The sequence below is a fragment of the Ursus maritimus genome, unplaced genomic scaffold (genome assembly GCF_017311325.1).
Source record: "Ursus maritimus isolate PB19 unplaced genomic scaffold, ASM1731132v1 scaffold_12, whole genome shotgun sequence".
NCBI lineage: Eukaryota > Metazoa > Chordata > Mammalia > Carnivora > Ursidae > Ursus > Ursus maritimus.
Genome location: NW_024423564.1, coordinates 28,927,585 through 28,945,577, shown reverse-complemented (window position 1 = coordinate 28,945,577; position 17,993 = coordinate 28,927,585). Strand labels below are relative to the sequence as shown.

Genomic DNA, 17,993 nt, shown 5'->3' with positions numbered 1-17,993 from the left:
TGGCTGCCTTTAGCTCGGTTGTGATTCCAGAGTCCTGGGACTGAGCCCCATGTAGGGCTCCCTGCTCTGCAGGGAGTCTGCTTCTCCCTCTCCCATTGCTCCTCCCCCTGCTTGTGCTCTCTCTCTAGCTATCTCTCTCTCTCAAATAAATAAATAAAATATTTAAAGAAAAAAAGAACTACAATATCTTTTCCTTTAGAAACAATATTTTGAAAAATGGCCATACTCCTAGGCAAGCCTTCAAATAACTAAAGTACACTTCAGATACCTACCTAATTGACACACAGAATAAAGGAATATTCACATACATTAAATTACAGAACAAGGGCTAAATGTTATTAAAACTAACCTTGAGACGTTTAACTGGAGGAAGTGATGAAACAGCATTCCTGCTTCTTAAATCGGATAGATATGAAGAGATTGTTGGCTCTTTAATTTCTGACTTTTGTGCAACTCCAGTTTTACCTATGAAAAGAAATTTTCGATTCTTTAGGTTAAACTTTAGGTAGTGTTCACGTAAAGCCAAATTTCTTCATAATTAAAAAAAATTTTTAATTTAAATTCAGTTCAGTTAACATATAGTATGATTAGTTTCAGGGGTAGATCTTCATAATTTCTAACTTAATTTTTTTTCATGTTACCCACAAAGAAAGAAAATTATTTGAGTTATAAACGCAAAATATAAATATCATATATAGGTAATTAGGATGTCATTACTATTCTCAATTTTTAAAACCTGAAATAAATTTCTTTTATGGAACTTACAGCAGTCATGTCCACATGTATGTTTATTTTTACAGTGATGATTACATTCTCGGTTCCCAGGTTTTTTGCAAGCAGTCATTCCTAAATTAATATAAGAAAAACAAACCTATTTTTTTTTACTACAGTTTATTTCCTTTTCAGACAACACAAAAAGGTTATGACTTTCACAACTTCCTCAAATGTTAGCCTATTTAATATGTAATTTTTAAAATGATATTTCTGACAACAGCTAGTCCCTTCTGGGCTATTAGCCCAGTCCCAGCTCTTCACAAGGAGCATTGACCCACCTATAAGCTTCTCTTCATCTCCCTGACATAAATAGAGCCAAATACCACAGAATATCAGTAACTCTTATCTTGAATGAGGTAAGAATAAGAAACTTCTCTGCTGCTTTATACTTATACTTAAGAAGAACCTGGAAAGGGGGCGCCTGGGTGGCACAGCAGTTAAGCGTCTGCCTTCAGCTCAGGGTGTGATCCTGGCGTTATGGGATCGAGCCCCACATCAGGCTCCTCCGCTATGAGCCTGCTTCTTCCTCTCCCACTCCCCCTGCTTGTGTTCCCTCTCTCGCTGGCTGTCTCTATCCTGTCGAATAAATAAATAAAATCTTTAAAAAAAGAAGAACCTGGAAAGAAGCAAACATTACAGCATTTTGATGGTATCGGTCATAGCTTCTAGTACTTAAGACACCATACATATTTAATAAACGTTAGAACTATGTGTTTTAGGGGTGTAAGAAATTTGCTATATGACTTCACAGGAAAAAGAGATTGCTTCTAGCTTGACCCCCCAAGCTAGAATATCCAAATACAAAATTTATTCTTCATTCATATTTTAAGTAGACTTTTTCTTGATCTTAGTAACATGGGGAAGGGAGAGACATCTGAACTGACAGACATGAGAAGGGGACCAGGGGAAGATGGTCCAGGTAGGGGGCATAATACTCAAAGACAGCAAACCATAGACTACAGAAATAGAAATAAGTTGATTTTTGCTGGAGCATAGATTTTAAGTAAACTAGAAATGTTGGAGATAGTGAAGAGCCTTGAAAACCTTTATAACCTTTTTTGGTCCTTTACTCTTCATTTTCAGTGCTGTTGCTCAGTCAACTCTTTTCAAGACATGGCACATTTAGATAATAATAATATTTGTACAGCACCTGGAATGAATGGATAAGGCTGCTCACCCTCTGAGGCAACTAGCTAGATGCCTTAAGGGCCAAGCATATCAATGTATTGGGTAGTGATAAAATAATGAAACACCCCTGGCTGCTGGAAGCTGACAGGCTGAACCACGGTGTTCCCAAGTGAATATAAACAACTTTGGCAGAATATAAACAATACTCAGATAAGGTCATTCTATGACAGTAGTAAAGATCGAAATGAGACTACTGTGTTATTATTTCTGAAACTTGAGGGAAGGACACTCAAGAACGACAAAAATAACTAAACATCCCCCTCTTCTGGCTAACACAAATGACTACTACTTCCTTAATCCTCCCATCTCTAAGATATACCAAAATATCCAATACTTCACTTTTTTAAAGTATCCAATCTAGAATTGACCTCTGTTCTCCCTAAACCCTGCTAAGAATCACCAGCACAAGCTAAAATCCTATAAGCAAGCTCCTCCCAACCCCCTGAGATAACCCGCAGCTCTGCCAGAGCTGTGGTCTTTTGCTGTAGCAAGTTCAAAAATACTTAACTTTCTTAAAATATGGGTGTGCTCCTAGTGGTCTTTAGATGAAAGGTTTCAACATTATATTTTGCAAGGTATGCCATGGGTTACTGGTTAGAAGTTTTGCCCCAGTTCATAATTTCATCTCTCAGTTACTTGGTCTCCTTGTCAAGTCCTACCATGCTACAATTTATTCAACATGCTGTTGTTTGATTAGTCCTCCTAAAGTTCAACTCTGGTCAGGTCATTTGCCCACTTAGAAATGTTATTTACTTCCTGTGCCAGCAAATTAATTCCATATTTAAAGTCCTCCACAATGTAATTCTAGCCTCCCTTTCTGGTACCCATGTTAACCCTAATCCATCAAAACACATTTGCTTGCCATCATTCAAATAGTCTTGACTTTCCAAGATTGTACCTTTGATGTTACCTCTTGTCTTAGAAGCCACTCGATTCTTTGTCTATTAGAAGCTTATCAACTTTCAAGGGCAACTTAAATGGTACCTCTATCATGGAGATCTATCCTTATCACCCCAGCTGAAGTGATTTCTCTCTCCTTTGAGCCCCTATGGCATTTTCTTTGTTCCTTTACTCAACTGCATGCTGCCTTATATATTCACATGAGAACACATGGTGAAATACAGAGCATCTTAAACTAAAATAAGAAAACATGAGTTTTAATATGGGCTCTTATCTACAAAAAAAACAGATTAAAAATAATACCTGTTTTGTTCACCTCACAGAGATGAAAAGATAAAATGAAATTAAGTATGTGAAAGCATTTTTAAATGAAGTGATAAACTAATATATTAGAGCATGTATTATTTTTACTATTATTACTTAATTAAGGATTATACAAGTAACTATAAAATTAAAATTGTTTAGAGTGCTACGAAGGAGAGGAGCACAATGCTATATGATAATTGGAGGCACTGTCCTAGTCAGGAATGTCTTGGAAGGCTTTCCTAGGAAGCAACAACTGAGTTCAGGACTAAAGAAAGAACGGGAATTAAGAAGGCAAAGAGACAGGAGAAAGAGTACGTCAGGCAGAGAGGATGGCATATGCAAAAGCTCTATGACAAGGGAAAGCACGGCATATTGGAGAAATTGAAAGGAGGTCAGTGTGGCTGATGCTCAGCAAGTAAGAGAGAGCACACAGGATGAGATAGTGGAGAAAGGTCAGGCTATATTTGTAGGAGAATGGCTCTACCATGGTACCCTGACAATTCCATGTCTCTATATAGGCCATATCCAAGATTTAACTATTTACAGAATGCCCTCTGATCCTCTTTGGGACAGGTCAAGATAGGCAGTCTTGTGAGGAGGTGCTAAAAGCCATTTCTCATCTGCCTCCTTAGCTTGCAAGAGGCTTCCTACCTGACATGAGACTGCCATGAAGCTGTTTCTCACCTGCCTCTGGTTCCAGTAAGGCACTGGACTTTCCACCTTGCCTCTTCCAAGGTACAGATGCAGGCTATAAAACCACTTAATTGCAGCCTATAGCTGATGCCTCAAAAACAAAGCAACCCACCATTTGTGTTATCCTGTGGGATTAGTAATGTCAGCAACTGATCAGTGTTATCCTGTGGGATTAGTAATGCCAGCAACAGATAACATGCTGATCTTGTTTTGCTGTCTACGTAAGTAATAAACTGTCTAGATCCATTTAGGTTAGGTCTCTTGTGTCCTCACCTCCTTACCTATGGAGGCAAGATTACCTAGCAGCTGCCATCCCACTGCTGCTTAGGAACTGACTGACCACATAACAGTATGGAACCTAGTAGGAATGTTAATGATTTGTATCTTTTATTCTAAGACCTAGGGGGAGACACTACAGTGATTTAATCAAGGAAGGAACATAATTAAATTTGCATTTTGAAAAAGGCTACCATAGAAGTCTAGGCAAAAAAATGATGGTAACTCAATCTAGAGTGATGATAGTAATAGAGTCAGAGACTGGGCTGATTTGAGAGCTATACAGAAAGTAAAAGTATCTTTAATACTGAATCCAGTGAAGTGCTTTTCTTTCTTGAGCAGCTATACTGTTTTCCCTCAAGTTTTACTGCCTTTCTTTTAGTCTAGCAATATCTATCTTAAATTTAAGTGTATTCGATATTTCAGAGACAAAAATAAATACATGGAGACACCAACTATTTATTCCCCCCTCATAGAGACCCCCTTTCTTAAGCCCTCCATCCTCCTGCTAACGTAATGTAGGCCTGTCCTACAGTCATCATCCTGAACTTCCTTTCATTAAGCTTCTTGAGTGAATCCACTATCCTTGGATTCTTTGACTTTTTCTTTCTTGGTTCTGTAACTGCTTTGTTATATGGTGCTCATCCTCAAGCAACTGCCTCAGAAAAGATGTGTGTGGGTTCAACTTTCTAAATCCTTGAATGTATTAAGATTACTTTCACACTTAATAGTTTGGCTGGGTATAGAACACACGGTTGAAAATAATTTTCCCCTGGACTTTTAAGTCTGTTGTCTTCTATCATCCAGTGCTGCCGATAAAGATTAACAAAATTTCAATTCTTGTTCCTTGGAAGCATTTATGATTTTCTCTTTATCCATGATGTTCTGAAATGTTGCAATTATTCCTCCTTTATAGATATTCTTTCATTCATCCTAACTAGCACTGAGTAAGCCTTTTTGATGTGTAGATCTATATCTCCAAGTATAGAAAATTTTCTTAAATTATTTCTTCTGATTTGTTTGTTCTCTCTCTCTGGAACATTTATTAGTCCATCAGACTCCTAGATTTCCCTTTATCTATTTTCTGTCTCTTTGTCTAATTCCAGAGAATCCAGACTATCCAGATAAGAAATAGCAAATCTGAGATTCTAACTAAGGTAGTCTAATTCCAGAGCCTGATCTCTCAACCACCCTGCCTCCCTAGTTATACTAGCTACCTTAATTCCCCCCCAGATAATGCATTTAATTTATTTAGGGAAGAAATCAAAGGATTTGGGGATGGGAAGACAAGAAGGAAACGCATTGTGGGTTGTCGTTTTTTGCAGTAAGGGATAAGGAATTGCTTTGTTCCTTAATCCAGGAACTCCTAATAGATGCATTTCTAAACATCACCACAAGATGGTGTACAATGACTATACACATTCATTCCCAGCGGTTGAAAACTAACTACCATCTGGAAGTCAAACTTCAGAGATTCTGGAGACTCCCACAAATTTCAAGGCAGAGTTGGCAAGTCTTCCTGGGAAAGAAGATTGTATACAAGTTCGTTTATAGAATATTAGCATATGGATATTAATTACCTAAGTGACAAAAACTTTTTATTTGTTAGAAATTGTACTTATAAGTGCTCCCCCATCCCCACTGCACTTCTCATATCCTGAGACCTGTCTGAATTTGTCTTATTAACAAATGTAAGCTTACAGAGATTGATAATTGGGAAAATTACGTTCTCAAAGAAAATTGACCTAAGCTGTACTCTTGGGTATAATTTAAAGTTAATAGATCTCATATTCCCATCACTATAATAATCTGAAATGCATATATTTTCATAGTTTTGTCACGTATAGATTTGCATGTTTTTAAAGCCCCCAATTCTAAGTATTTAAAGTAAAATAAATTTATTAATGTCAACTAGAATTGTACTTAGGGAAAACATTTAAGATTACTTTAACAGGGTCCGTAATGGCTGGTGGGGCAAGGGTTAGCTGCTTTAAAAAAAAATTTAAGAAAAATTGATAACAGTAGGCACATAATCCCTGAAACAGCCTCGCATCCTAATTATAAATTTAAATAATTGGTCTCTGCATAAGCTACTGGAGTTAATATTCCTTTTTTTTTTTTTTTTTAAGATTTATTTCTTTATTTTAGAGGGAGGGGAGAGGGAGAGGGAAAGTGAGAATCTCCAGCAGGCTCCCTGCTGAGGTGGGGAGACCGACTCTAGGGCTAGATACCACAACCCCAAGATCACAACCAGAGACCAGATCAAGAGTTGGATGCTTAACTGACTGAGCCACCCAGGCACCCCTGGGGTTAATATTTCTAAAAGAATATTGCTTTGACTTTTGCAGTTCCTGATTTATGTTAATCAGATTTATGCACTTTGTGACTTTACTTTTTAAATAAGAGAGCATCTCCTTTTAATTTTTAGTCAAATTTTTTATCATTTTGTTATTTATTTATCAAGAAAAAGGTAACACTAATGAATTGGAGTCCTTGGTTTTGCAATTTAATGCATTTATACACCAAAAAAGTATAAAGTAAAGCAAACTGCATTTTCACTAGTATTTAAATCTGCACACTTCCACAGTGCTCAGGCATTTGTTTTATCCTTTCATTTTTCAAACGTATTAAATTTTCAACTCAGAATGGCATAGCAAATGCAAATGAATTTACTAATGTCAAATCAATTTTCTTCAAATTAAACAAAGTCCATACTTTTTACTGAGAGTCTATTTAAAGGATCAAAAGTTTAAATACCTAAGCCTTATATTTTAAGAATAGATCTGAAAAAATTTAAATATTTTATAACCAAAAAAGTGTATTTTCCAGATTGTCATATCTTAAAAACAGCAAAAATATTTTCCCTTAAATTTTAAAAAAATGTTATCAATTGGACTATATAGATGAGAAACTATTACTAAAAGAGTGTTTTCAAACACAGGAAGCATAAAAATAATTTTTAGTTATGTTATGTAAATTAATGTGCATATTTTTATTTTTATATATGGCCCCATATTTTGACATAATACTAAAATATGTGCTGAACTTGCAACACATTTAGAAACAATTATTTATAGCAACTATAGTCTCTAAATTGAATATCAGTTTGTATCATTTTATAACATGGTCTGACAGGTGGTCAGAAAAATTGAAATTTGGATTGTTTTGAAAAAGCCCAAATTTTGTTGTCACAAACTTATTAGGGTAAATCTATGACCCCCCTTCATTGTATCACTTATTGAGAAAGGGGCAAATAGGATATGTATGTTATGTTTAAAGGTATAATTGTGTATCTTTATTTGGGGATATATGAATTTGCATATAAATATGAACTGAATTATATAATTGGAATGTTCATAAGATTTGGGATGGTTGAAAAATACAGATTCAAAGGGGTACATGCATCCCAATGTTTACAGTAGCATTATCAAGTATAGCCAAAATCTGGAAAGTGCCCCAATGTCCATCAACTGATGAATAAAGAAGATGCAGTGTGTGTGTGTGTGTGTGTGTGTGTGTGTGTGTATACACACAATGGAATATCACTCAGCCATCAAAAAGAATGAAATCTTGTCATTTGCAACAATGTGGATGGAGCTAGAGTGTATTATGCTAAGAGAAATAAGTCAGCCAGAGAAAGACAAATACCATATGATTTTACTCATGTGTGGAATTTAAGAAACAAAAGAGATGAACATATGAGAAGGGGGAAAAAGAGAGAGAGGGAAAAAAACCATAAGAGACTCTTAACGATAGAGAACTGAGGTTTGATGGAGGGAGGTGGGTGGGCTCTATGGGTGATGGGTATTAAGGAGGGCAATTGTTATGATGAGCACTGAGTGTTGTATGTAAGTGACGAATCATTGAATTCTACTCCTGAAACCAATATTGCACTGTATGTTAAGTAACTGGAATTTAAATAAGAATTTGAAAAAAAAAGATCTGGGATGGTTGTATGTATATGTACGTGAAGGGTGTGTGTGTGTGTGTGTGTGCGTGCAATAAAATATTATTTGTCTGATAGGAAGCATTTTTTACCTGTTTTCACAGGATTGTGCAAAAGATGTAGGGAACTTTTGCACTTATAAAAGGCTCATGCTAGCAGGAATACAGTAAACATTCCAACTTCTCATTACAATTTTAAGTAACAAACAATTTAAGCTACTTTAAACAAAAACAGCTGGTTAAGTAGGGAAAATGTGTTACATGAACATAGATATGTCACAGAATCCAAAGCAGCAATTCAGCGAGGCATCAGAAGGGACTGAAACCAAGAAATGGGAAGTCATCAGAATCTCAGCTCTGGCATTCTCACCTTTGCACCTCTCTGTACCTCTGCTTTGGTTTTCTCTTCCAAAGCCCAGCTGTCTGTGATCCTTTCTGCATGTGGTAAAGGATGGCCAGCTAATGGCTCTGAGTTTACATTAGCTTCGTGCAGCTCTCATTCTAAATTGTCTTTCTTAAACTGATTTCTGATGCTACTATAAATGACATTTTAAAAACTATGATTTTTATCTCTTTTTTGTTTGCTGAAATATAGTAATACTGTTGTTTTTCAAAATTTTTAGTTGAAATATAATTCATTCCATCAAGTCTACCCCTTTAAAGTGTACAGTTTGGTACGTTTTTAGTATATTCCCAAGGTTGTGTAATCATCACCGCATCTAATTCCAGAACACTATCACCTTAAAAAAAAAATCACATACTTACTAGTAGTTACTCCTTATTTCTTCCTACCCTCAGCCTCTGCAACTACTAATCTACTTTCTAGCTCTATAAATTTGCCTATTCTACACTTTCCATACAAATGGAATCTAAATATCTGACCTCTTGTGAATCACTTCTCTCATTAGCATAATGTTTTCAGGGTTCATCCATGTATCAGTAGTTTATTCTTCTTTATGGCTGAATGTTCCATTATATGGTTATACTACATTTTACTTATCTATCCCATCAGTTGGTGAAGATTTCAGTTGTTTCTATTTTTTGGCTATTATGAATGATGATGCTATAAACATTCACATACTAGTTTTTGTATGTTTTCAATTCTTTTGGATATAAACACAGAAAAAGAACTGCTGGGTCACACAGTAATTCTATGTTTAACTTCTTGAGGAACTGGCAAACTGTTTTCCAAAGCAGCTGTACAATTTCACATTCTCACAGCAGTGCTATGATGGTTTCAATGTCTCCGCATCCTCATCAACACTTACTATTGTTCATCTTTTTAACTAAAGAGGGTGGGAAGTAGTATCACACCATGGTTTTGATTTGCATTTCCATCTTGACTAATGATGTTGAGCATACTTTTCATGTGTGTATTGGTCATTTGTAGCTCTTCCTTGCAAAAATGTCTATTCATATCCTTTGACCAGTTTGAATTTGGTTCCTTGCTTTTTTATTGTTGAGTTGTAAAACGTCTTTATATATGGCAGATACTAGTTCTTTATCAGATATGTGATCTGCAAATATTTTCTCTCATTCTTTAGGTTGTCTTTCTACTTTTTTGATAGTGTTATTTGAAGCACAAAGGTTTTTAATCTTTTTTTTTTTTTAAAGACTTTATTTGTCAGAGAGAGCGAGCACATGAGCAGGGGGAGCGGCAGACAGAGGGAGAAGCAGGCTCCTTTCTGAACAAGGAGCCCAATGTGGGACTCGATCCTAGGATCCCAGGATCATGACCTGAGCCAAAGGCAGACGCTTAACCAACTGAGCCACCCAGGCACCCCCAGAACTTTTTAATCTTGATGAAGTCCAATTCATCATTTTTTTAGTTTCTTGAGCTTTAGGTGTCATACCTAAGAAACAATTGCCTTAATCCAAGGTCATGAAGATATAAAACCATATTTTCTTCTAAGAGTATTATAGTTTTACTTTTAGGTCTTTAACCCATTTTGAGTTAATTTTTACATATGGTATGAAGTATTTATGGTATAAAGTAGTACCATATATGGTAAGAATTATTAATTATGATATAATTAATTCAACTGATTATCCAGTTGTCCAGCCCTATTTTTTGAAAGGCTATTCTTTCCCCCATTGAATTGTTTTGACATCTTTGTCCCAAATCAATTGACCACAATGTATGAGTTTATTTCTGTACTCTCAAATATATTCCGTTGATCTATATGGCTATTATTATGCCAGTACCACATTGCCTTGACTACCATGGCTTTGTAGTAAACTTTGAAATCAGGAATTGTGAGTCCTCTATCTTCGTTCTTTTTTTTCCCCCCAAGACTGATTGGCTAACTCAGATCCCTTACATTCCCATATGAATATTTATTTATTTATTTATTTATTTATTTATTTATTTATTTATATTCAATTAGCCAACATATAGTACATCATTAGTTTCAGATATAGTGTTCAATAATTCATCAGTTGCTTATAACACCCAGTGCTCATCACACCACGTGCCCTCCTTAATGCTCATCACCCAATTACCCTATCCCCCCAACCACCTCCCCTCCAGCAACCCTCAATTTGTTTCCTACAGTTAAGAGTTTCTCATGGCTTTTCTCCCTAATGACTTCCTACTCAGTTTTCCCTCCCTTCCCCTATGATCCTCTGCATTCTTTCTTATATTCCACATATGAGTGAAACCATATAATTGTCTTCCTCTGATTGACCTATTTTGCTGAGCATAATACCCTCCAGCTCCATCCACGTTGATGTATATGGTAAGTATTCATCCTTTCTGATGGCTGAGTAATAGTCCGTTGTGTGTGTGTATATATATATATATGTATGTGTGTGTGTGTGTGTGTGTGTGTATATATATATATATATATATATATATATATATGCACACCACTTCTTCTTTATCCATTCATCTGTCAATGGACACCTCAGTTCTTTCCACAGTTTAGCTATTGTGGACATTATTGCTATGAACACTGGGGTGCAGGTGCCCCTTTGGATCACTACATTTGTATCTTTGGGGGTCGTAGGGTAGCTCTATTTTCAGCTTTTCGAGGAAACTCCATACTCTTTTCCACAGTGGTTGTACCAGCTTGCATTCCCACCAACAGTGTAAGAGAACAGTTTCCCTTTCTATGCACCCTCACCAAAATTTGTTCTTCCCTGTCTTGTTAATTCTAACCATTCTGACCAGTGTGAGGTGGTATCTCATTGTGGTTTTGATTTGTATTTCCCTGATGCCAAGAGATGTGGAGCATTTTTTCATGTGTCTGTTGGCCATTTGTATGTCTTCTTTGGAGATATATCTGTTCATGTCTTCTGCCCATTTCTCAACTGGATTATTTGGTTTTTGGGCATTGAGTTTGATAAGTTCTTTATAGATCTTGGATACTAGTCCTTTATGTGATATGTCATTTGCAAATATCTTCTCCCATTTCATAGGTTTCCCTTTAGTTTTGTTGACTGTTTCCTTTGCTGTGCAGAAGCTTTTTATCTTGATGAAGTCCCAATAGTTCGTTTTTGATTTTGTTTCCCTTGCCTTTGGAGACATGTCTAGCAAGAAGTTGCTGTGGCTGAGGCTGAAGAGATTGCTGCCTGTGTTCTCCTCTAGGATCTTGATGGATTCCTGTCTCACATTTAGGTCTTCATCCATTTTGAATTTATCTTTGTGTACAGTGCAAGAAAATGGTCCAGTTTCATTCCTTTGCGTGTGGCTGTCCAATTTTCCCAACACCATTTATTAAAGAGACTGTCCTTTTTCCATTGGATATTCTTTCCTGCTTTGTCGAAGATTAGTTGACCATAGAGTTGAGGGTCCATTTCTGGGTTCTCTATTCTGTTCCATTATCTATGTGTCTGTGTTTGTGCCAGTACCATACTATCTTGATGATTACAGCTTTGTAATATAGGTTGAAGTCTGGCATTGTGATGCCACCAGCTTTGCTTTTCTTTTTCAACATTCCCCTGGCTATTTGGAGTCTTTTCTGGTTCCATACAAATTTTAGGATTATTTGTTCCAGCTCTGTGAAAAAAGTTGATGGTATTTTGATAGGGATTGCTCTGAATATATAGATTGCTCTTGGTAGCATAGACGTTTTCACAATATTTGGTCTTCCAATTCATGAGCATGGAATATTTTTTCATTTCTTTGTGTCTCTCAATTTCTTTCATAAGTGTTTTCCAATTTTTAGAGTACAGGTCATTTACCTCTTTGGTTAGGTTTATTCCTAGGTATCTTATAGTTTTTGGTGCAATTGTAAATGGGATTGATTCCTTAATTTGTCTTTCTTCTGCTTCATTGTTAGTGCATAGAAATGCAACTGATTTCTGTACATTGATTTTATATCCTGCCATGTTGCTGAATCCCTATATGAGTTCTAGCAATTTTGGGGTGGAGTCTTTTGGGTTTTCCACATAAAGTATCATGTCATTTGTAAAGAGTGAGAATTTGACTTCTTTTTTTGCCAGTTTGAATGCCTTTTATTTCTTTTTGTTATCTGATTGCTGAGGCTAGTACTATATGTTGAACAACAATGGTGAGAGTGGGCATCCCTGTTGTGTTCCTGACCTTAGGGGAAAGCTCTCAGTTTTCCCCCATTGAAAATGTTAATTGTTGCAGGCTTTTTGTATGTGGCTTTTATGATATTGAAGTATGTTCACTCTATCCCTACACTGTGGAGAATTTTAATCAAGAAAGGATATTGTATTTTGTCAAATGTTTTTTTCTGCATCAATTGAGAAGATCATATAGTTCTTGTCCTTTCTTTTATTAATGTGATGTATCATGCTGATTGATTTGTGAATGTTGAAACATCCTTGCAGTGCAGAAATAAATCCCACTTGGTCATGATGAATAATCCTTTTAATATACTATTGGATCCTAATGGCTAGTATCTTGGTGAGAATTTTTGCATCCACGTTCATCAGGGATGTTGGTATGTAATTCTTTTTGGTGGGCTCTTTGTCTGGTTTTGGGATCAAGGTAATGCTGGCCTAAAAAAAAAAAAAAAGGTAACACAGGTCTCATGGAACAAGTTTGGAAGTTTTCCATCCCTTTCTATTTTTTTGAAACAGCTTCAGAAGAATAGGTAGTAGTTCTTCTTTAAATGTTTGGTAGAAATCCCCTCGGAAGCCATCTGGCCCTGGACTCTTGTTTGTTGGGAGATTTTTGATTACTGCTTCAATTTCCTTGCTGGTTATGGGTCTGTTCAGGTTTTCTATTTCTTCCTGTTTTAGTTTTGGTAGTTTATAAATTTCAGGAATGCATCCATTTCTCCCAGATTGCCTAATTTATTGGCATATAGTTGCTTGTAATATGTTCTTAAAATTGTATTTCCTTGGTGTTGGTCATGATCTCTCCTCTTTCATTCATGATTTTATTAATTTGGGTCCTTTTTTCTTTTTGATAAGTCTGGCTAGGGGTTTTTCGATCTTATTAATTCTTTCAAAGAGCCAGCTTCTAGTTTCATTGATCTGTTCTACTGTTCTTTTGGTTTCTATTTCATTGATTTCTACTCTATTATTTTTCTTCTTCTGCCCGGTTTAGGTTTTATTTGCTGTTCTTTCTCCAGCTCCTTTAGGTATAAGGTTAGCTTATATGTTTGAGGCTTTTCTAATTTTTTGAGAAAGGCTTGTATTATTATGTACTTCCCTCTTAGGACTGCCTTTGCTGTATCCCAAAGGTTTTGAAAGGTTGTGTTTTCATTTTCACTTGTTTCCATGAATTTTTTAAATTCTTTAATTTCCTGGATGACCAATTCATTCTTTAGTAGGATGCTCTTTTAACCTCCAAATGTTTGAATTCCTGCCAAATTTCCTCTTGTGATTGAGTTCAAGTTTCAAAGCACTGTGGTCTGAAAATATGCAGGGAATGATCCCAATTTTTTGGTACCAGTTGAGACCTGATTTGTGACCCAGTGTGTGATCTATTCTGGAGAATGTTTCATGTGCGCTCAAGAAGAATGAGTATTCTGTTGTTTTAAGATGGGATGCACTGTATATATCTGTGAAGTCCATCTGGTCCAGTGCATCTTTCAAAGCCCTTGTTTCCTTGTTGATCTTCTGCTTAGATGATCTGTCCAGTGCTGTGAGTGGGATGTTGAAGTCCCCTACTATTACTGTATTATTATTAATGTATTTCCTTAATTTGGTTATTAATTGGTTTATATAATTGGCTGCTCCCAAGGTAGGAGCATAAATGTTCATAATTATTAGATCTTTTTGTTGGCTGGACACTTTAAGTATGATATAGTGTCCCTTTTCATCCCTTACTACAGTCTTTGGTTTAATATCTGATTTGTCTGATATGAGGATCGCTACCCCAGCTTTCTTTTGATGTCCATTAGCATGATAAATGGTTCTTCATGCCCTCACTTTCAGTCTGGAGGTGTCCTTAGGTCTAAAGTGAGTCTCTTGTAGAAAGCATATGGACAGGTCTTGCTTTTTATCCAATCTGATACCCTGTATCTTTTGATTGGAGCATGTAGCCCATTTACATTCAGAGTAACTACTGAAAAATATGAATTTAGTGCCATTGTATTAACTGTAAAGTCCCTGTTTCTGTAAATTGTCTCTGTTTCTTTCTGGTCTATGTTATTTTTGGGCTCCCTCTTCACTTCAAGGATCCCCTTTAATATTTCGTGCAGGGCTGGTTTAGTGATCACAAATTCTTTTAGTTTCTGTTTGTCTTGGAAGCTCTTTATCTCTCCTTCCATTCTGAATGACAGCCTTGCTGGATAAAGTATTCTTAGCTGCATGTTTTTCTCATTTAGTACCCTGAATATATCATGCCAACACTTTCTGGCCTGCCAGGTCTCTGTGGATAGGCCTGCCACCCTAATGTTCCTACCCCCGTAGGTTGAGAACCTCTTGTCTTGAGCTGCTTTCAGGACTTTCTCTTTATCTCTGAAATTTGCAAGCTTCACTTGCAAAATATGTCAGGGCGTTGATCTATTTTTATTGATTTTGACGGGGGTCCTCTCTACCTCCTGGACTTGAATGCCTGTTTCCTTCCTCAGATTAGAGAAGTTCTCAGCTATTTGATTTGCTCAAATATAACTTCTGTCCCTTTCTCTCTCTTTCTTCTTCCTCTGGAACCCCAATAATTCTAATATTGTTTTGCTTTATGGTATCACTGATTTCTCAAAGCCTCCCATCATGGTCAATTAGTTGTTTTTCTCTTTTTTCTTCAGCTTCTTTCCTTTCCATCAACTTGTCTTCTAAGTCACTGACTCTTCTGCCTCATTTACCCTAGCTATTAGAGCATACAATTTAGACTGCATCTCAGTTAAAGCATTTTTAATTTTGGCCTGATTAGATTTTGTATCTGCACTAAGAAATTCTCTAATGTCTTTTATGCTTTTTTTAAGCACAGCTAGTAACTTTATAATTGTTATCCTGAATTCCAGCTCTGACATTTTACTTATATCCATATCGATTAGATCTGTGGCAAAGAGTATTACCTCTGGTCCTTTCCTTTGTTGTAAATTCCTCCTCCTAGTCATTTTTTCCCAGAGAAGAATGGATGAATGAGAGAACAAAATCAAAAATATCAAACACAACCCAAGCAAAATATACACTAGACAAAACTGAAGAGTTCAGAAACCAAAAAAGAAAAGAAAAAACTAAAAAGGGGGGAGAGAGAATATAATCTCCCAGGTGGACAAAACAGGGTGATCCATTTGGTCCTGGGTGTATTTTGGTCTGGTTTGTTAGAAGACACTAAATCCCAAAATTGTAAAGAAAGCAAAACTGATATATATACAAAAATAAAATTGAACACAGTGAAAGGAAGCAAAAAATGAAGAATATACCTGTAATATGTAAATATAAAAATGAAAGTTAAAAAAAGACTTAAAAACTAAGAGTTGATAAAATAAGAAACTATTTGAAAAGCAAAAAAAGAAAAGAAAAAGAAAATTATAAACTGAAAGACAAATGATTCATAAGAAAAAACCCTTGAATTCTATATACTATTTTCCACTACTGCTGGAGTTTTGCAGTCCTTTGTGCTCTGTAAACTTGGTGTTGGCCTGTTGTTCCAGTTGATCTTCTGGGGGAAGAGACTGCTGCACTGATTCTCAGGTGTGTTTGCCTGGGTGGAGTTGCACTGCCCCTTGCCAGGGGGCCAGGCTCAGTGTAAGCTGCTTCTGGTTACTCAATGTGGCTTTTGTTCCCTGAAGGCTTCCTACACCTCTTTAAAAGATGAATATAAAAGTGGCTGGGCCCTGATCTCCAGCCCCAGAGCTGAAAGATTGCAGCTTCCTCTCTTCAGTAAACTCTCAGGGATAAGCAGTCTTGCACTTTTGTGTGTGCTAAACTCTGTAGACTCCTGCGATGCACATCTGCACTGATCCACCCAGAGGGAGGCAGAGGGTCACTGCATTTCTGCCCTTTTGTGCTGTGGTTTATGGTTTATGGCAAAGAGAGCTGAGAGCCCCCTCCTGGGCTCACTGACTGTAACCAGTTTCTCCACTCCAATGTTTGGGAACGCTGCTGGCTCAGGTGCCCCCATTCTTTCTGTGACCCTGAGGATCCTGAGACCACACTGTCCCACCTAGAATAATGCCCCACTTTGCTACCTGAGCACCTATCAGGCAGGGACGTCTCTCACTGGGGCAGACTTCTAAAGGTTCTGATTTTGCGCTCTGGGGCTACATCACTTTCCTATAGCTGGCTCCCTCCCCCCACCATTTATCTTCTGATACTCCCTTCAGATTTACTTCTCTGGACCTCCTACACTGCAAAAAGGGGTGGCTCTTCTATTTGTAGAATTCCAGCAATTCTTTTCTTACATCTCAGGTTGAATTCGTAGGTGTTCAGAATGGTAAGATAGTTATCTAGCTAAATTCAAGGGACCAGATGAAACAAGGTCCCCTACTCTTCCATCATCTTGCCTCCCTCCTCCCACATGAATTTTAAAATCAGCTTGTGAATTTCTGCCAAAAGCAGAGCTAGGATTTTGAAAGAGATTGCATTGAGTCTGTGGATTGATTTGGAAAATGTTGCCACCTTAACAATATTAAGACTTCCAATCCATGGACGTAGGATATCTTTCCATTTATTTAGGTCTTTTTAAATTTCTCTCAGTGGTGTTTTGTAGTTTCCTATGTTCACATCTTGCACTAATTTTATTAATGTATTCTTAAATATTCTATTCTTTTTAGTGCTATTGTAGTTTTGTTATATTTACTCTGTATCCAGTGATATTTCTAAATTTATATATTAATTCTAACAGTGTGTCTATGGAGTCTTTTGGATTTTCTAGGTATATAATAATCTTTCTTTCTTTAGATTTTTAATTATTTATTTGACAGAGACAGAGAGAGACAGAGAGAGAGAGAGAATGAGCATAAGCAGGGGGAAAGGTAGGCAGAGGGAGAGGGAGAAGCAGGCTTCCCGCTGAGCAAGGAGCCTGATGTGGAACTCAATCCCAGGACCCTGGGATTATGACCTGAGCAGAAGGCAGACACTTAACTGACTGAGCTACCCAGGCATCCCTATAATCATGTTGTTTTCAAGTAATGACAGCTTATTTCTTTCTTCCCAATCCTTATCACTGACTAGTGCTTCTAGCACAATGTTAAATAGATACAGTAATAGAGAACATTCTTGTATCATTCTCCATCTAAATAGGAAAGTTTTTAAATTATTTCACCACTATGCATGACATTTGTTATACACACACACACACACACACACACACACACATATATATATATATATATATTTTTTTTTTTAATAAAAAATGAGCATTGAATTTTTGTCAAACTTCTTTGGCCTCTATCAAGAGGATCACATGGTTTTCTTCCTTTTTTTCCTCCCCGTTAATGTAGTGAAATACATTGATCCATCTTTGAATGCTAAGGCACTCTTGCATACATGGACTAAGCCATACTTAATTGTACTGTGGTGTGCTTTTTAAATATATGGCT

General features: G+C 36.6%; 1 protein-coding gene across 1 annotated transcript in view; it reads right to left on the bottom strand.

Annotated features, from left to right (window-relative positions):
- Window positions 1-17,993, bottom strand: part of HFM1 (helicase for meiosis 1) — a 98,919-nt gene that overhangs the window by 18,304 nt on the left and 62,622 nt on the right. The window contains exons 30-31 of the mRNA XM_040627050.1: window positions 766-846; window positions 350-465 (exon numbers count right to left, since the gene is read on the bottom strand). Of these exons, the coding sequence (XP_040482984.1) occupies window positions 350-465; window positions 766-846 (197 nt within the window). The remainder of the gene's footprint in view (window positions 1-349; window positions 466-765; window positions 847-17,993) is intronic.